The 14,185-nt window shown below is 35.5% G+C and overlaps 1 protein-coding gene across 4 annotated transcripts in view; it reads left to right on the top strand.

The window, feature by feature from the left end:
- The window catches only part of Tmem196 (transmembrane protein 196), a 54,378-nt gene that overhangs the window by 34,959 nt on the left and 5,234 nt on the right, over window positions 1–14,185 (top strand). For all 4 annotated transcript variants that reach the window (XR_259856.2, XM_005377359.2, XM_005377357.2 and 1 more), the window contains exons 2-3: window positions 9,108–9,164; window positions 13,090–13,344. Coding sequence is in view for 3 of the 4 variants with exons in the window: in XM_005377359.2 (XP_005377416.1) it covers window positions 9,108–9,164; window positions 13,090–13,344 (312 nt within the window). In the remaining variant the exon portion in view is untranslated. The remainder of the gene's footprint in view (window positions 1–9,107; window positions 9,165–13,089; window positions 13,345–14,185) is intronic.

Raw genomic sequence — 14,185 nt, 5'->3', positions numbered from 1 at the left:
AATTATTCAGAATTTTCTGCATAGAAAGATTATTCCCTTCTCCCCATTCATTAATTTATTCAATTATTTTTATCTGTATGAGCTCATGGATATTTATTATGCACTGTGGGTCATAATCTAATACTTGTTTGCTTTGTTTCTCAAATTGATTCAACTTTGGTCATTCCACACTATTTCTGGTGGCTCTTTTGCCTCTTTGACAAACCTCAATCAATGTGTGCTTCTGGATTTGTTTGCTTTTTTGAGCACCCAATTACTTTCTGGAGCTGTCATGTACTCCAAGCTCATCTCGTATATTTCCTGGCACAATATGAGAATTAAGCAGCGCTCCATTGGCATGTGGTTATTTTTACTGAAGAGTAGGATGAAAAAACAACATCTGGATAATAGGTGCACTGTGGCTACTGGTGATCTGCTGCTTCTAGGCCCTGTGAGTTGTCAGGGCAAGGGGATACATGCATGTACACAAGTGTGTATATAGACCCATTTGTAAAAATTTTGAGTGCAATCTTCTGTAGCTATATTAAATTTAAAATTGACTTATATTCATGCCTTCAAGTCTACTCCCCTTGTCATTTCATCCTTTTTTTCCTTGCCTATTTGTACACTTTTATCACAACAGTAAGAAATCTGTCTTTCACTAACCTCCATACATTTGTTAATTTTGTTACACATATATATAATAACGTCAGAATTGTTCACCAGTTCACCAATGATCCTCTTCAAAACAACTTTCTCAAGCACAGTGGTTGTTGTTTCATTTAGTTTTATAGTCCACTCACTTTCAAAGTTACTCAGATCAGCATGTTTCCTTGATCCCCTTCAGGCAGGTCATGCTATATATTTGTAATTATTCTGTATTCTATCCTGGAACTTTATTGACTCCCTAGATGATTTCTTTTAAAACTTAAAAATTTGTATACATTACAACATTTTTTGTGGTGAAGTTTTAACAATGGCATAATATCATGTATCCATAATCACAATACCATACAGAGTAACTTCCCTGCCTTGAAAACATGCCCTATTGTTATGATTTGTGTCTGAATTTCCCCCCAAAGTCTCATGCAGTTATGGATGCAAGCTTCTAGTGTTTATGATTGATTTTATCATCCAGTGTTGGAATTATGGATGTGAGTGCTATACCCACCCTGGGACAGATAGTTTGCATACAATGTACGGGAGGGAAAGGGGCTGCTTGCCACTACTCCTCCCTTTTGCTCTTGTTGCTTTTGCTGTCTTCTGCCACCATGAACTGTTGCTCTCTGCCATGTGCTACTCTTTCTTGGAACGAGCCGAGTATGGACTGAAACCTCCTTCCTTAATTTTGGGTGTAGGATATTTTGTCTCAGCAATGAGAGAAAAGTAAACAAGACACCCATATCTTAGCTCTTCCACCTCCTTTATTAACCTCCTTCAGATTCTGGCTACTGGTTTATTTGTTTGTTTTTTGTGTTCTTGTTGTTGCTGTTGTTATTTCAATTAACATTTTTCAGAATGCCATATAATTGGAATTATACTGCACACAGTCTTTTGAGACTAGCTTTTTAAATTTATCAGTATTCATTTGAATTTTACCCATGTCTTTGGGTGATGTGGTATTTTACGTCTTTTTATCACCAAATAGCATAGCATTGTATGGTTGTACTACAGTTTATCCATCCACCTAGTAGAGGATAATTTCACTGCTTCCAGTTCTTTTTTCCAATTTTTGTTAGTGATGAAAAGCCATATAACATCTCAAATTAGTTCGATAAACACATAAAAGCACAAACAGGGCATATGGGAAAAGTATGAATAGCTCTGTAGGAAACTACTACAGAGTTTTCCAAAATAGCTCCACTATTTCCCATTTTTACAAACAATGGATGAAAATGCCTGTTGCTCTGTATCACCATTATTTGGAATCATTGAAGTTTTTTCTTGGTTTGCTTGTTTTGCATTTTATCCATTCTAAAACATATGCCTTGGTGTTATGGTTTAGAACAAAAATATTTCCCAAAGCCTTGTGCACTCAGAGGCAAGGATTTTGGAAAGTGATTGGATTGTGAGTATGCTACAGCTGACTCGCTGTTAGGAGGTGGGGCTAGTTAGAGAAGGGTCACCAGAGACGTGACCTGGAAGGAACCGGTGTGTCTCCTGCCCTGGCGACTTCTCCCTCTCCCTCCTCCTCTCCCTCCCCCTCTCCCTCCCCCTCTCCCTCCCCCTCTCTCTCTCCCTGTTTCCTGGGCACCATAATGTAAGCATCTTTCCTCGGTCCACACTCTTCCACTATGCTTTTTCTGCCTTGGAGTCGGTCAACCCTTGGCTAAGAATATGAACCAAAATAAACCTCTCCTTAAATTGTATGTGTGTGTGCATATAATTGTGTGCCAGCAGTGAGAAAATGACTAAAGCAATTGGTATCTTGTTGCTGTTTAAATTCACATTTCTTAAATATAAATAATGGTTGTTTTGTTTTTGTTTTTGTTTCTGCTTTTGCTTTTTGTACCAGGGATCAAACTCAGGATGTTGCACTAGCCAGGCAGGCGCTTATGTCACTGAGCTATATCTCTGGCCGTAAATAATGTTGATTATCTTTTCAAATGCTTCTTTCTCAAGTGTAATTTCTTTCTTCAGGTGTCTTTTCAAATCTTTTGCTCATCTTTTAATTCTATGATTTGTTTTCTTACTGTTAAGTTACCTAATTCAATCTATTTCCTTTCAATGTTTTTTCTATAGTGATTATTATATAGATGTTTTTCTTATGCCCACCTTTCAATACTTAATATGAAATGGTCAAGTTATTCCACATAACAGTGTATTGTGGTCACCTTTAGATCTAGTTAACTAAAGCAAAAAAGGAAATTTTTAAAAACTTAAAAACATAATAGACTTAGGGAAGAAATCCATTAGCAATGATGAAAGGCACTGAGTGGAAAAAAATCAAAGGATAATGGAATCATGTTCTCTCTTTCTAAGAGCCTTTAGAGACCAAACATCTCTGACTGTTTGACTTTATGTTATAGAGTTGACATTTCTTCCTTGAAGAACACTCTGTACAGCCTTCATGTTTGTCCATATTTCACTGAAAGTAACTAAGGGGAATGGCAGTTTTGGGCAGAGAGGCCATAAGTGAGTATTTCTGCCTGTGAGACACTGTGGAACATGGATGTGAATCTTAAGTCACAGAATTCTTAAACCCAGTCCCTGGGAAGATTTAAAAATACTGGTGCCAACTCCCACTCAGGAGATGCTAGTTGTTAACTGATCAAGGCATTTTAATTGATATGGAGCCAGTTTTGATAACCAGTGCCTCCAGCATGCTTTCCAAGTTAATAAGCTTTCCATATTTTCACAAATAATTGTTGTGAAATGAATAACTAGGAAAAGAAAAGAAACCCACAATAGAGAAAAAATCTTCTGACTCTAACCAGGTTGATGCCAGAAGATTAAAATAATGTCAGCACAATACTGTGAAAAATACGAACTGCATTTTAAGTGCTTGTGGTATCCTAAATTCCAAAATAACCCTAACATTCTTCAACTAAGAGGTGACTGAAATACAATAAATTTATTCAACAATGAATAATCTTAAATAAACAAATCTAACAATTTTAAATCTGGGTACAGGATAAATGTATTATATAACCGGAGCTAGATTCTTTGCAATCCATTTCACAGCATCTAACCTTTGGTCTGTGTTTTCCTGACAGCTTTTCCATGCATTTTTAAAAACTGATTATTTTTGAAGTTGTGTGTATCATTAAAGGTTGTTAAAGTATTTAATTCAATGTGTGGCTGAGCTCAACATCTTAATGAGGAAGAAAACAGTAGCACTGTTTGGTGTCCTAGTGATGACAACTTCTGTACTGGCTAGGGAATTTCTTGACAAGTATTTCACCTGAAAGTGGTTCAGTGTAAGGGGGGGAAAGATTTTAAGGTACTCTCTTTCAACAAAATTGGTCCATCATCTTTAATGATCAGGTCAAGCAATCTCACTTGTTTTCCCAGCTGATGGAAAGGCCCATTGTTTTTATCTGCTTCCACAACCATCATGGATCTAGAGTCTTCCCTTCCAAAACTCAAACTGAGAAATCTTACAATAGTCTTTTTTTCTCTTCGTTTCTTTCCCCAAGTAAACTTTCTTACACAGTTATACTTATAGCTGCAGAGTGTTTGAGGGTTACACAGTGTTTCCTTCTGTGTCCTCAGCAGCATCTGATGTATTTGTTTTCCTGATAATATCCATTCTAACTGGGATGAGATAGAGTCCCAATATAGTTTTGATTTGCATTTTCTTTGTGGCTAAAAATGTTGAACCCTTTTTTCATATAATTATGGGCCACATCTTTTGAAATGTCTATTTAGTCTGTATACCTATTTGCCCATTTAGTAATGGGAGAACTTGTTATTTTGATACTGAATTTTTTAGTTCTTTATATATTCAAGTTATTAATCTTTTCTCAGATAACTAGTTATACTGAATTACAAATTTAATTTTCACATACTTGTACACATATAACCCACTTTGATTATTTCTACTTCATCACCCCCCATCCTTAGCACTCCCCTACCTCATTCTTCTCCTCTTCTCTAATAGTTTTATGTTGTCTGTTCTCTTTTGTTCAATCAGTGTGATTTTGATTTGCATTTCCTTGGTGGTCAAAGATGTTGAACATCTTTTCATGTACTTATTGTTCATTTGTATGTCTTTTTTGAAAAGTGTCTGCTCAGTCCATTTCCTTATTTATTGATTGGGTTATTTAGCATTTTTGATATTAAGTTTTTTTAATTCTCTCTATATTGTATATATTAATCCTACATCAGAAGAGTACCTAATAAAGATTTTCTTCCATTCTGTAGGGTATGTCTTTGTTCTGTTAATTGTTTCCTTTCCTGTACAGAAAATTTTAATTTGACGCACTCCCATGTGTCAATCCTTGCTATTTCCTGAGTTTTGGAACCTTATTTGGCTGACAAGGATTTTCTCCCATTCTGTAGACTGTCTCTTCATTCTGTTATTTTCTTTTCTGTGCAGAAGATTTTTTTCATTTTTAATGTGGTGTAACCCACTTTTTAAATTCTTATATTCTGAGCTATCATAGACCCATTCAAGAAATCATTGCCTATAGCAATATCTTGAAGTATTTCCTCCATGTTTTCACTGCTGGTTTCAAAGTTTTGGAACTTATATTTCTTGATTCGCTTTGACCTGATTTTTGTTCAGGGTTAGAGACAGGGATCTAGTTTCAATCTTCTACAGTTGAGTGTCCACTTTTCCCAGAATCATTTGGTCTTTTCTCCACCATGTTATCATGTCCTTTGCCAAGAATCAGAAGGCTGATCTCTTCTCAGTCTTTTGGCTAAGATTAAGTGAAGAATCAGAATATTGTTGCTTCTTAAAATTGAAAGGCTGAGGTAGGCACAGTTTTTTTTCCATACACGCACGTGCACATGTGTCCATTTTTGCATACATGCACAGAATCACCAGTGTTTCTTTTGGCTCATACTCTATAACAGGTATCCCAATTTGCTTCCAACTCTCTTTGGAAGGTCTTGAATAGTCTTGCTCCTGTTTGAATTAAGGTTTTTCTTCATTACCAAAAAATCTCAGTTCTTAAGTAGGCTCTAAAAAGTGATCATGCTACAATTTAACCAGCTTTTGTAAACTGTTAGGGTGGAAATGACATCTTTACATTTTTCTATGCTCTAAAGCAAAAATAGAAATCTCTACAGACATTTTATAAAGAAAATCAACTCAAAGTAGAGTTTTATTTGTGTAATAGCTCCATTTTATTCCATGAGTCACAACTTTAGTTATCTATTGAGTCTATTCTAAACTGGAATCAAATGTATTCTATTTCAAGGACTAATTAATTTTATTTCATAAAATATCATTTGATGCCCTATCCTTGGATTGCTATATTGGTGTTGCTTTGCAGTAACAGCAAAACAAACAACCCTCACTAGATTTAAATAGCCTATCATCTCAGGAATAAAATTTCACTTCTTTCATAAAATCATGCACCTCATTCAGGCTATGTGAGTACACACACACACAGGACCAGCCATCAGGTTTACATTCTTAAAGAAATTTGTCTTTTACTTGCTTAATAATTTTCATGATGTGTGTAAGGGCTTTACATGCTGGATAAAGTTATATTAAGCTGAGCAAAGAATCATAACTTTAAAATAGCATACCGAATTTCCTTATAAAATTAGTTGCATTTAATTTTGATTGTAATGCAGTGGCAAATTTCCTCATTATTTTTATTTCAAAAATTAACAATGGCGAGGAAAGTTATAGGCGAGCATCATGTGTTCATTGAACACCTCTGGTTAGATTTGCTAATGTTATGCACACTGTACTGTTACTAGAAAATCCTTTTGGAAAACATTTCTATTATATTACTGGAAACAAATTAGCTTAGATACTTAATAAAACCTTAAATTATATGTTTGACTGCTGACCTTCATGTGGGACATTTAGAAATTCACTAAACCTGCCTGAACCTATAGCCTTCCAGGTCACCATGTTTAAACTATGAGTGCTAAATGAAAGCATCATTTAAGATCCCTTCCAGCGTTATGACTTGGGGTAAATAAAGGCAGTCAATAGAATCAAAGATCTGTTTACTATTTTGGTCAGTTTACTTCTCTGTAAATTAAACGTCCATAGTTAAGCTGAGTTTTCCTAGATCCTATTCAGAAATTTCATGATTTCATATGCTTATATATTATGCATCATTTTTTTATTAAAAATCAGAAAAAAGAATATGGATTTTGTCATATGGATTCTAGATACCCTGGCAGAAATAGCTATTGGTTAGTATTTATACTCCAGGTCTGAGGGAGAATGGGAAAGTGTTGCCTGATTTTCCTCCTACTCTGACTTGCCCTTCTTCATCCCTAAATTTCTATTTCTTAGATCTATTCAAGTTAAGTGCAACAACAGGAAATAGCAATTTTAACACATTTACATGTTCTAATCATGAGGCTGGGGTGGAGAACTCTGCTCATGCTCTGGATATCCCCTGAGGTTAATTGTAAATAAAAAATGGTGATACTTATTTATTTATTTCAAAAGAGATCTAAGAAACACACAACTATATTACCACCAAAGTATTTTAAGAATGAACTCTGGGTAAATGGACTTCCAGGTTGACTTAGAGTTACTTTTAAAGAGTACATGCTTGGGTATTGATCTGAAGTTTCAAGCATGGAGAGGTATAGAATTGGGTCAAACTAGAATATTTGGACCACAGCCTTGAAGATTACAAGACAGAATCAGTAAGACTATACACATCAGGACACGATCTTCTCAACCTGGGGCACAGAAGGTGATGAGAAATGGCCAAAGGAGTCACTCAAAAATAGCTTTTTAAGCCAGGCATGGTGGCACACACTGGTATCCTACTGCTCTGAGAGGCCAAGGCAGCAGTATCACAAATTTAAGCCTGGCCTGGGTACTTAGTGCCTTAGGGAGATCCTGTCTCAAAGAAAAAAATAAAAAGGTTGAGGATGAGACTTAGTCAAATCCCTAGAATCACAAGAAAAGCTGAAAATTATACAAGTATTCAAGATTTATAAAGTTCTATTTATGTTTCTATCATCTCCTGTTTTTATACTTCTATCAATATTGTATTAGATCTATTTATACAGTATGTTAATACTTGGCTTGTTATATATTTTCTGAATATAATTTCAATATTTTTTGTCTTTGAGATGGACATTTTTGACTAGTAAAATTATAATTTTTTGCCATTAATATTTATAAGTATCTTCTGTTTTGGTCTGTGACTTTAATGCTGTATTTAGAAATACTTTCCACTCCTCTACCATTATGTAAATATTTAACTTTGTTATTTCAAAATGCACTTATAAATTTTTATATACTGAAGCAATTATACAGTTTCATAGTTATTTTGCTGTATGATGTGAGAGGATAACAAATTCAATAAGTTTGTTAATTGAATAAATGATTGTCACCCTTTCTCAATTAATTTGAAAACTCATCTAAATTATATAACAAATTTACATGTACTTTTATGTATCTTCATCTATGTTCCTGTACCACTGCCTGCTTTATAATCCTTTTTCTTCTTTGTGGGTAAGTTCTGCCATAGCCACTTCCCTTAATCATTATTTTTCAGCAAAATATAATGGTTTTTCTTACATACATATTAAAAGATAATACTTAGAATGTCTTGATATGTATTTTATAAATTTTCTACCCAGATGTGAAATACTTAGAGCCACATATTTTTTGTGCTGATTTTACATGAAAAAGTATTTTTACAAACCAAATGGAAATAATTTTCTTTGCAAATCTAGAGCCTTTAGAGGCTTACTACTTATTAATGAACTTGTCATTTTATTAACATGATTTAACTCAAGTCAGAAGTATGTGCAAAAATATCCTTGAATGTTTCTATCCAAATTCAATTATTTACTATTTCATAGTAAAAAAATGTCTGTCACCCGAATAGTTGGTCATTGGTAGACGATTTAACGTAGCTGCTTTTGCAAAGCAATTATATCGCTAGTGTTCTCACCTCCAGGAAACTGTGCACCATCCATATCTTCTGACAGTTTTGTAGTGCAGCCTTACCGGTAGCACGATGGAGCCATTGTACCAACTTGAAAGGTACAAATAAAGTCTCTATAGAAAAACATCTCTTTGTCTGATGCTCGATCTTTTTATTTGTGCAGGATTCCTAACATATAGTCCAACCTACTGAGTTATAGTTGCTTAGTCTGCATGAAGGCAGCACAACACTTTTCTCCCTGCAAAGGCAGAAAAGGAGGAGAAGACAATGAGAGGAAATGGGAGGAGCAAAGCTCTCCATGTACTTAGTTCACAGCTTGTCCTGATGAAAAACTAATTGTGATTTTATTACGTCCCATTGACCTTTATCAACTTTGCAAGAAGTAAATTTTCACTGGAGGGTGCATTTTTTGGATTTTACTCTCTACCATGAGATATTTTCCTTTCCAACTTTTAACGACAATTTAAAGCCTGTTAGTTTCCTGGAGCAAGTGTCATGAGTGAACTAAAGTAAACTAAAATCTAGAGTTCCTCATATGTTTGAAGATGGAATAATTTTGCTTCTTTTCTTTTCCAGTTTCTCCTCTGTGGCATATGTGGGTTACTGTGTGCCAAAAAGAAATCAGGACTTGTCGTAAGTGTTTGACTTGTTTGTTTTGTATACTGAAGTGCTTGAAATATAAGAATTCCATAATGAAAATGATGACCAGCCAGCTTGCATGTACTGAATGTTACTAATTTAGGATAAAAGTGAGACTGATGAATAATTCTTAGCTTTCTTGTTATAAATTTAAAAACTAGCGTATTAGTGACTGTGATAAAACATCAACACAAAAAAGCTTTGATACACTCCTTAAACACATAAATATGCACACTTTAATGTTTGCTGTGTATGACAGTCTTCAGTTTTCTACCTTAAGATTCCCAGGTAATTATCTGAATCCTTCAATTAAGCAAAAATGAGAATGTTTTAGTCTATGGAAAATTGAACTGGTTAAATATGGAGTGGGCCTACGAATACTGGCTTTCTTTGACAGTGAATCTAATTTTGCAAAGCAGAGGGACAGCTGTGTTGCTATGGTTGTTGTTGACTCTTAAAGATTTATTTCCTTTTATTTTATTACTGTGAGCGTACATGTAAGCACTTTCAGATGTTTTATGACGCTACTGTGGGGTGCTGGGGTAGGGAACATGCTCCCAGTTAACTCTGATACTAGCTGGAGGGGAACCCTGCTCACTGAAGTCCAGATTCCCTTCTGCCTTCCATGACGTTTTATGAGAGTTTGGAAAGAAGAAAAAATGCATAGCTTGTTTTATTGAGTACTAAAGGAATCATCATAAACTTTTACAAATTGGCAAAATCAATATTATATGAGGACCCCAGGAAGGCCTTTGAACCTACAGTTTTCAAAGGAGAAGCCAGAAAATGAAGTGTGGGAGGGAATGGGAAGGGTTTGCAGCTATTTTCATTTTGCCCTTTTGCTAATAATGCCTTATTCTGTCACAGTATTACCTATCGTGACACAAAAATAAACCACTCACTACCATAGGCAGGTAAGATAGAAAATTTAAAAATACAAAGGGAAAAGGGAAACTTTTGGTAACAAATGTGTTTTTCGGTATCTGTAATGGTATTTGTGGTTCTCCCAGAACTCTTTATACATGACCTTCCCGTTTTGACACCTTTCCTTACCAAGGGTCTTTATGTTTATGTAGGAAGAAGGAAGAAGGGAAAAAGGAAGGAAGGAAAGAAGGAAGGAAGGAAGGAAGGAAGAAAGGAAAGAAGGAAGGAAGGAAGGAAGGAAGGGAATTTTTAAAAGGCACTAATGTCTCTTTTATGTCTTTATAATTCTTTTATAAACTATAAAACTGAACCTTTAGAAATTGAACCTTTTGAAACAGCTGAACCTTTACAAACTATCAGTCTGGCTGTAGATGTATCTACCACTCTTTAGAAAGTACCTTATTCGCCTCTACTCTGAAGTTCTCACAGGTGATATTTAGCCCCAAGGACTCTCTACCCTCTGACAAAATTTTGTAAATATGTCTTTATTACATATTTTGTAAATATGTCTTTATTACATATTTTGTAAATATGTCTTTATTCTGAGTATCTCTGAGTCTCAAATCTCTTGCTCTGTGTGGTTTGAAAATAGTGTGTAGTTATGAACTTTGATGCACATTTTAGCACTTTAGTTCACATGTGCAATATCCTGTCACTACATGTTAATGAAGAATCATGTTTAAGGAATTAAGGAGAATAACACTGGGAGAGATACAGGCTTTCCCGTGATCACAAATTAAGCTTTTTGGTTTAAACAACAGGAAGTTTAAGTTTTTTGGTTCAAACAACAGGAATTTATTTCTCATAGTTCTTTTTTTAATTAATTCCACCAGTACACCTTTGATACACACAATGACCACAATCATTATAGGGAACTTGTGCCTGCACACAATGCCTTCAAGTGCTTAGCAGTTCATTATTGGAAGGCAAATGTGTAATAGTTTTTTATTTTCTGAGAATGGTTAAACACCAAAATATATTCTGAAGAAACTGCATTTTATTTGAACACTCTTTAAAATGAAATACAACTGATTAGTACAACTTAACATTGTGAACTCTTAGTTGCTACTTGATAGGATGATTTCATTATGTAGTAATCAATTTTAGGCACTGTATTTAATCAAAAATAAAAATATCATAGTCATACATCAATGGGTTTTCATCCATGATGATGTGTAATATAAGAAATATGGAAAAAGGAATGCCCAATGAAATTGTAAAATTGAAACAAACTATAGCATTGCAGTTCTTTTGGCCCATCAAGCTTTTTATTGTGCTATTTCTTACACCTGTGCCTGGATCTTCTCTGGGAACTGCAGGTACTTAATTGAGATGTCACACTCTCAAGGACACTTTACCAACCTTGATAAGGCTACATTTTCTCTTCCCTACTCCTAGGATAACCATTCATCACTCTGTCTTCATATTTACCACACTCTGTTGACAGGTTGGAGCTTGTCTTTCAGAGATTCAAGTCACAGCAAGCTATTATGCATAGTGCCAGTGGCTGTCTCACACTGGGCCCAGTAGGTACTAGTGGTCCAATAAGTGCTTGCTAGGCTCAACTAATTGTTGAAAGCAAATAATCCCTGACAATGTAAAAGTAAATGCTAATATGAATGATAAATCTTTTGCCGTACAGAATTATAGCAAAGGAGGAGATCAGTAAAGCTCAAGAAGTCTTCTTTAAAAAGTTAGGACTTGATTTATGCCTTCCATCTAGAAATCTAAGGAAAAAGCAAAACTGTTTCCTGGAAATTAATAATATTCTCATAGTGAGAATGAGCAAACTGTATTAGTAGACAAGAAGTGTTGGCCTAGGGGTGTATCTCTGTGGTAGACATGCCTGATATGCATGAGGCCCTTGGATGAACTGAAGCACTGTGGGTACTGTGTTTTAAAGAATGGAAATAATTCAGTTCCTTCAGGCAAAAAGTAAAATGTTCATAAGTTCTTGAAATAGTCCATTAGGTTTCTTTAAAACAGAACAATGACAATGGGCATTGCGCTTGGTTCTGCTCAGGATCCTATTTCAACTGACTAATATTCCCTACTTTCATGAATAGGAACTTCGATCAAACCACCAGTAAAATCAAAAGCAAAGCTACACTCCGTGCTTATGCAAAATAAACAAGCAGCATATTTGCAACACTTATTGTGCACATTTTATTGTTATGACAAGGAGTATCAAAAGATTACTAAGACACTGGAAATAGATGTACACACATTACAGTAAATAAAGACAAAGAATTTAGCTAAATTCTCTAAATTCAAAAAGGTAGAAAGACCTGAGTGTGGTGGCACACACCTGTAATCCCAGCATTTGGGAGGCTGAGGCAGGAGGATTGCTGTGAGTTCAAGGCCATCCTGGGCTGCAAAGAGAGTCTAAGACTAGCCTGAACTGCATAGTGCAACCCTGTCTCAAAAAGACAAAATAAAGCAATTAAATAGGTAGAAAGACACAAATATTTGAAGTTAAGGGAAACTGATGATAATTCAATGAAAGTAAGACATTTAGCTACTTTGAGAGGACTGACATACTGAAATAGGATTTTATATGGAAAATCTGAATTCAGTCCCTCAATTTGAGTCTCACCATTCATCGATGACCACTAATTTTCCCAAACTGTGTTTTAGTATCTCTCTCAGAGGGTTGCTGGGAGGATGAAATCTGTTACAGTTCCTAGCATAGGATGACACAGTACATGTTCAATAAATATTGTTTAAATCTGAATCTGGTAGGAGAAAATTTTATTTCAGAATTTTCATAAAATGTAGCCTAGGCTTCCATTTCTAAGACACCATATTCTACTCCCTGGGCAGTGAATCAGACTGAGTAGAATGTCAGCTGGAAGGTGAACTCCTGCCTCCAGGAAACCCGAGAAGCACCTTCTCTGTATGGTAGGTTAGCCACCCCGGCTGCGGCAGCACTTAGCAGTGCGTTCTGTGCATCTTTGCCTCCTCATCTTTGACACCTCCTCTTTCTCCTTACCAGATGATCCTCTTTTCAGCCTGTTGCATCTGTGGACTCATTGGAGGCATCCTCAATTTTCAGTTCCTTCGGGCAGTCACGAAGAAGACCTCTTCCTTGTATCCTCTGCATCTGGCCTCCATGTCCCTGGCGTGCATTGGGATTGGAGGATGCACGCTGTCCTCCTGGCTCACGTGTCGACTGGCCAGCTATGAACAGAGGAGGATGTTCTCCGAAAGGGAGCATTCTCTGCATCACTCTCATGAAATGGCCGAGAAAGTGAGTTTTGTGCCTCTGCCTCCCGCTGCCGCCATGTGATGCGTCGGCAGTCTGCCCTAGGTGAACCCATTGGCAGCCTTAGATGGCAATTTGGAAGGTTTGGAGTTTATATGTTATACCCTATTTTAAGAGCAAAAAATGTTCAAAATGGTGTTTTCTTTGCGATTCTTGGGTACTTATTCCCAGCATAGCTTCTCTGTCTTTTTAAGACACAGTTCCTAAAGTAGAATTTAATAAAATATTGAATACCTTATAAATATGGATTTTATGTATTATACTGAGGAAAAACACATAAATTAAATCCAGTCTCTACTCAATAATGCCAGATTTAGAAATCACATGAATTCTCTTTTCTAGCTCAATCCCTGTGCTTGTAAGTAGATGCATCTAATTATGTAAATTAGATACTCAAGTATAAAGAAACTCTTTAATAAGGTGACAAAAAGCCTTGTCCATCGGTGCAGATATTATAGTCTATATAAAGCTTCGTTTAATTCTCATCTAAACTTCAGGCTTATTGGATAGTTTTGACTGTATTTTAAACAATGATCTTTTCATAATTGTTTCTTGAAACCTATTCAAGCAGAAAGTTGCATTAATTGCATTAAAAGACACATGGTACAGAGAGATATCTGTGCTTCTGCTACATCTTGCACATGTTTCTTAATTCATTTCCTGTTACTGTACCTCTTAAAGGAAAGTAAGCATCTGTGAAACAAACACGACCATTATGGCCAAATTACACTTCTCTTTATATTATCGAAATAAAACTGTACAGCCATAGAATAAAAAAAAATAGTGAAAAGAATGCATATTTCCTTGTAATGTTATTTTGAAGGTA

This window comes from Chinchilla lanigera, unplaced genomic scaffold, assembly GCF_000276665.1.
Source record: "Chinchilla lanigera isolate Chin_1 unplaced genomic scaffold, ChiLan1.0 scaffold00009, whole genome shotgun sequence".
NCBI lineage: Eukaryota > Metazoa > Chordata > Mammalia > Rodentia > Chinchillidae > Chinchilla > Chinchilla lanigera.
Note: the sequence above shows the minus strand (reverse complement) of the source record. Positions and strands in the feature narration are given on the sequence as shown.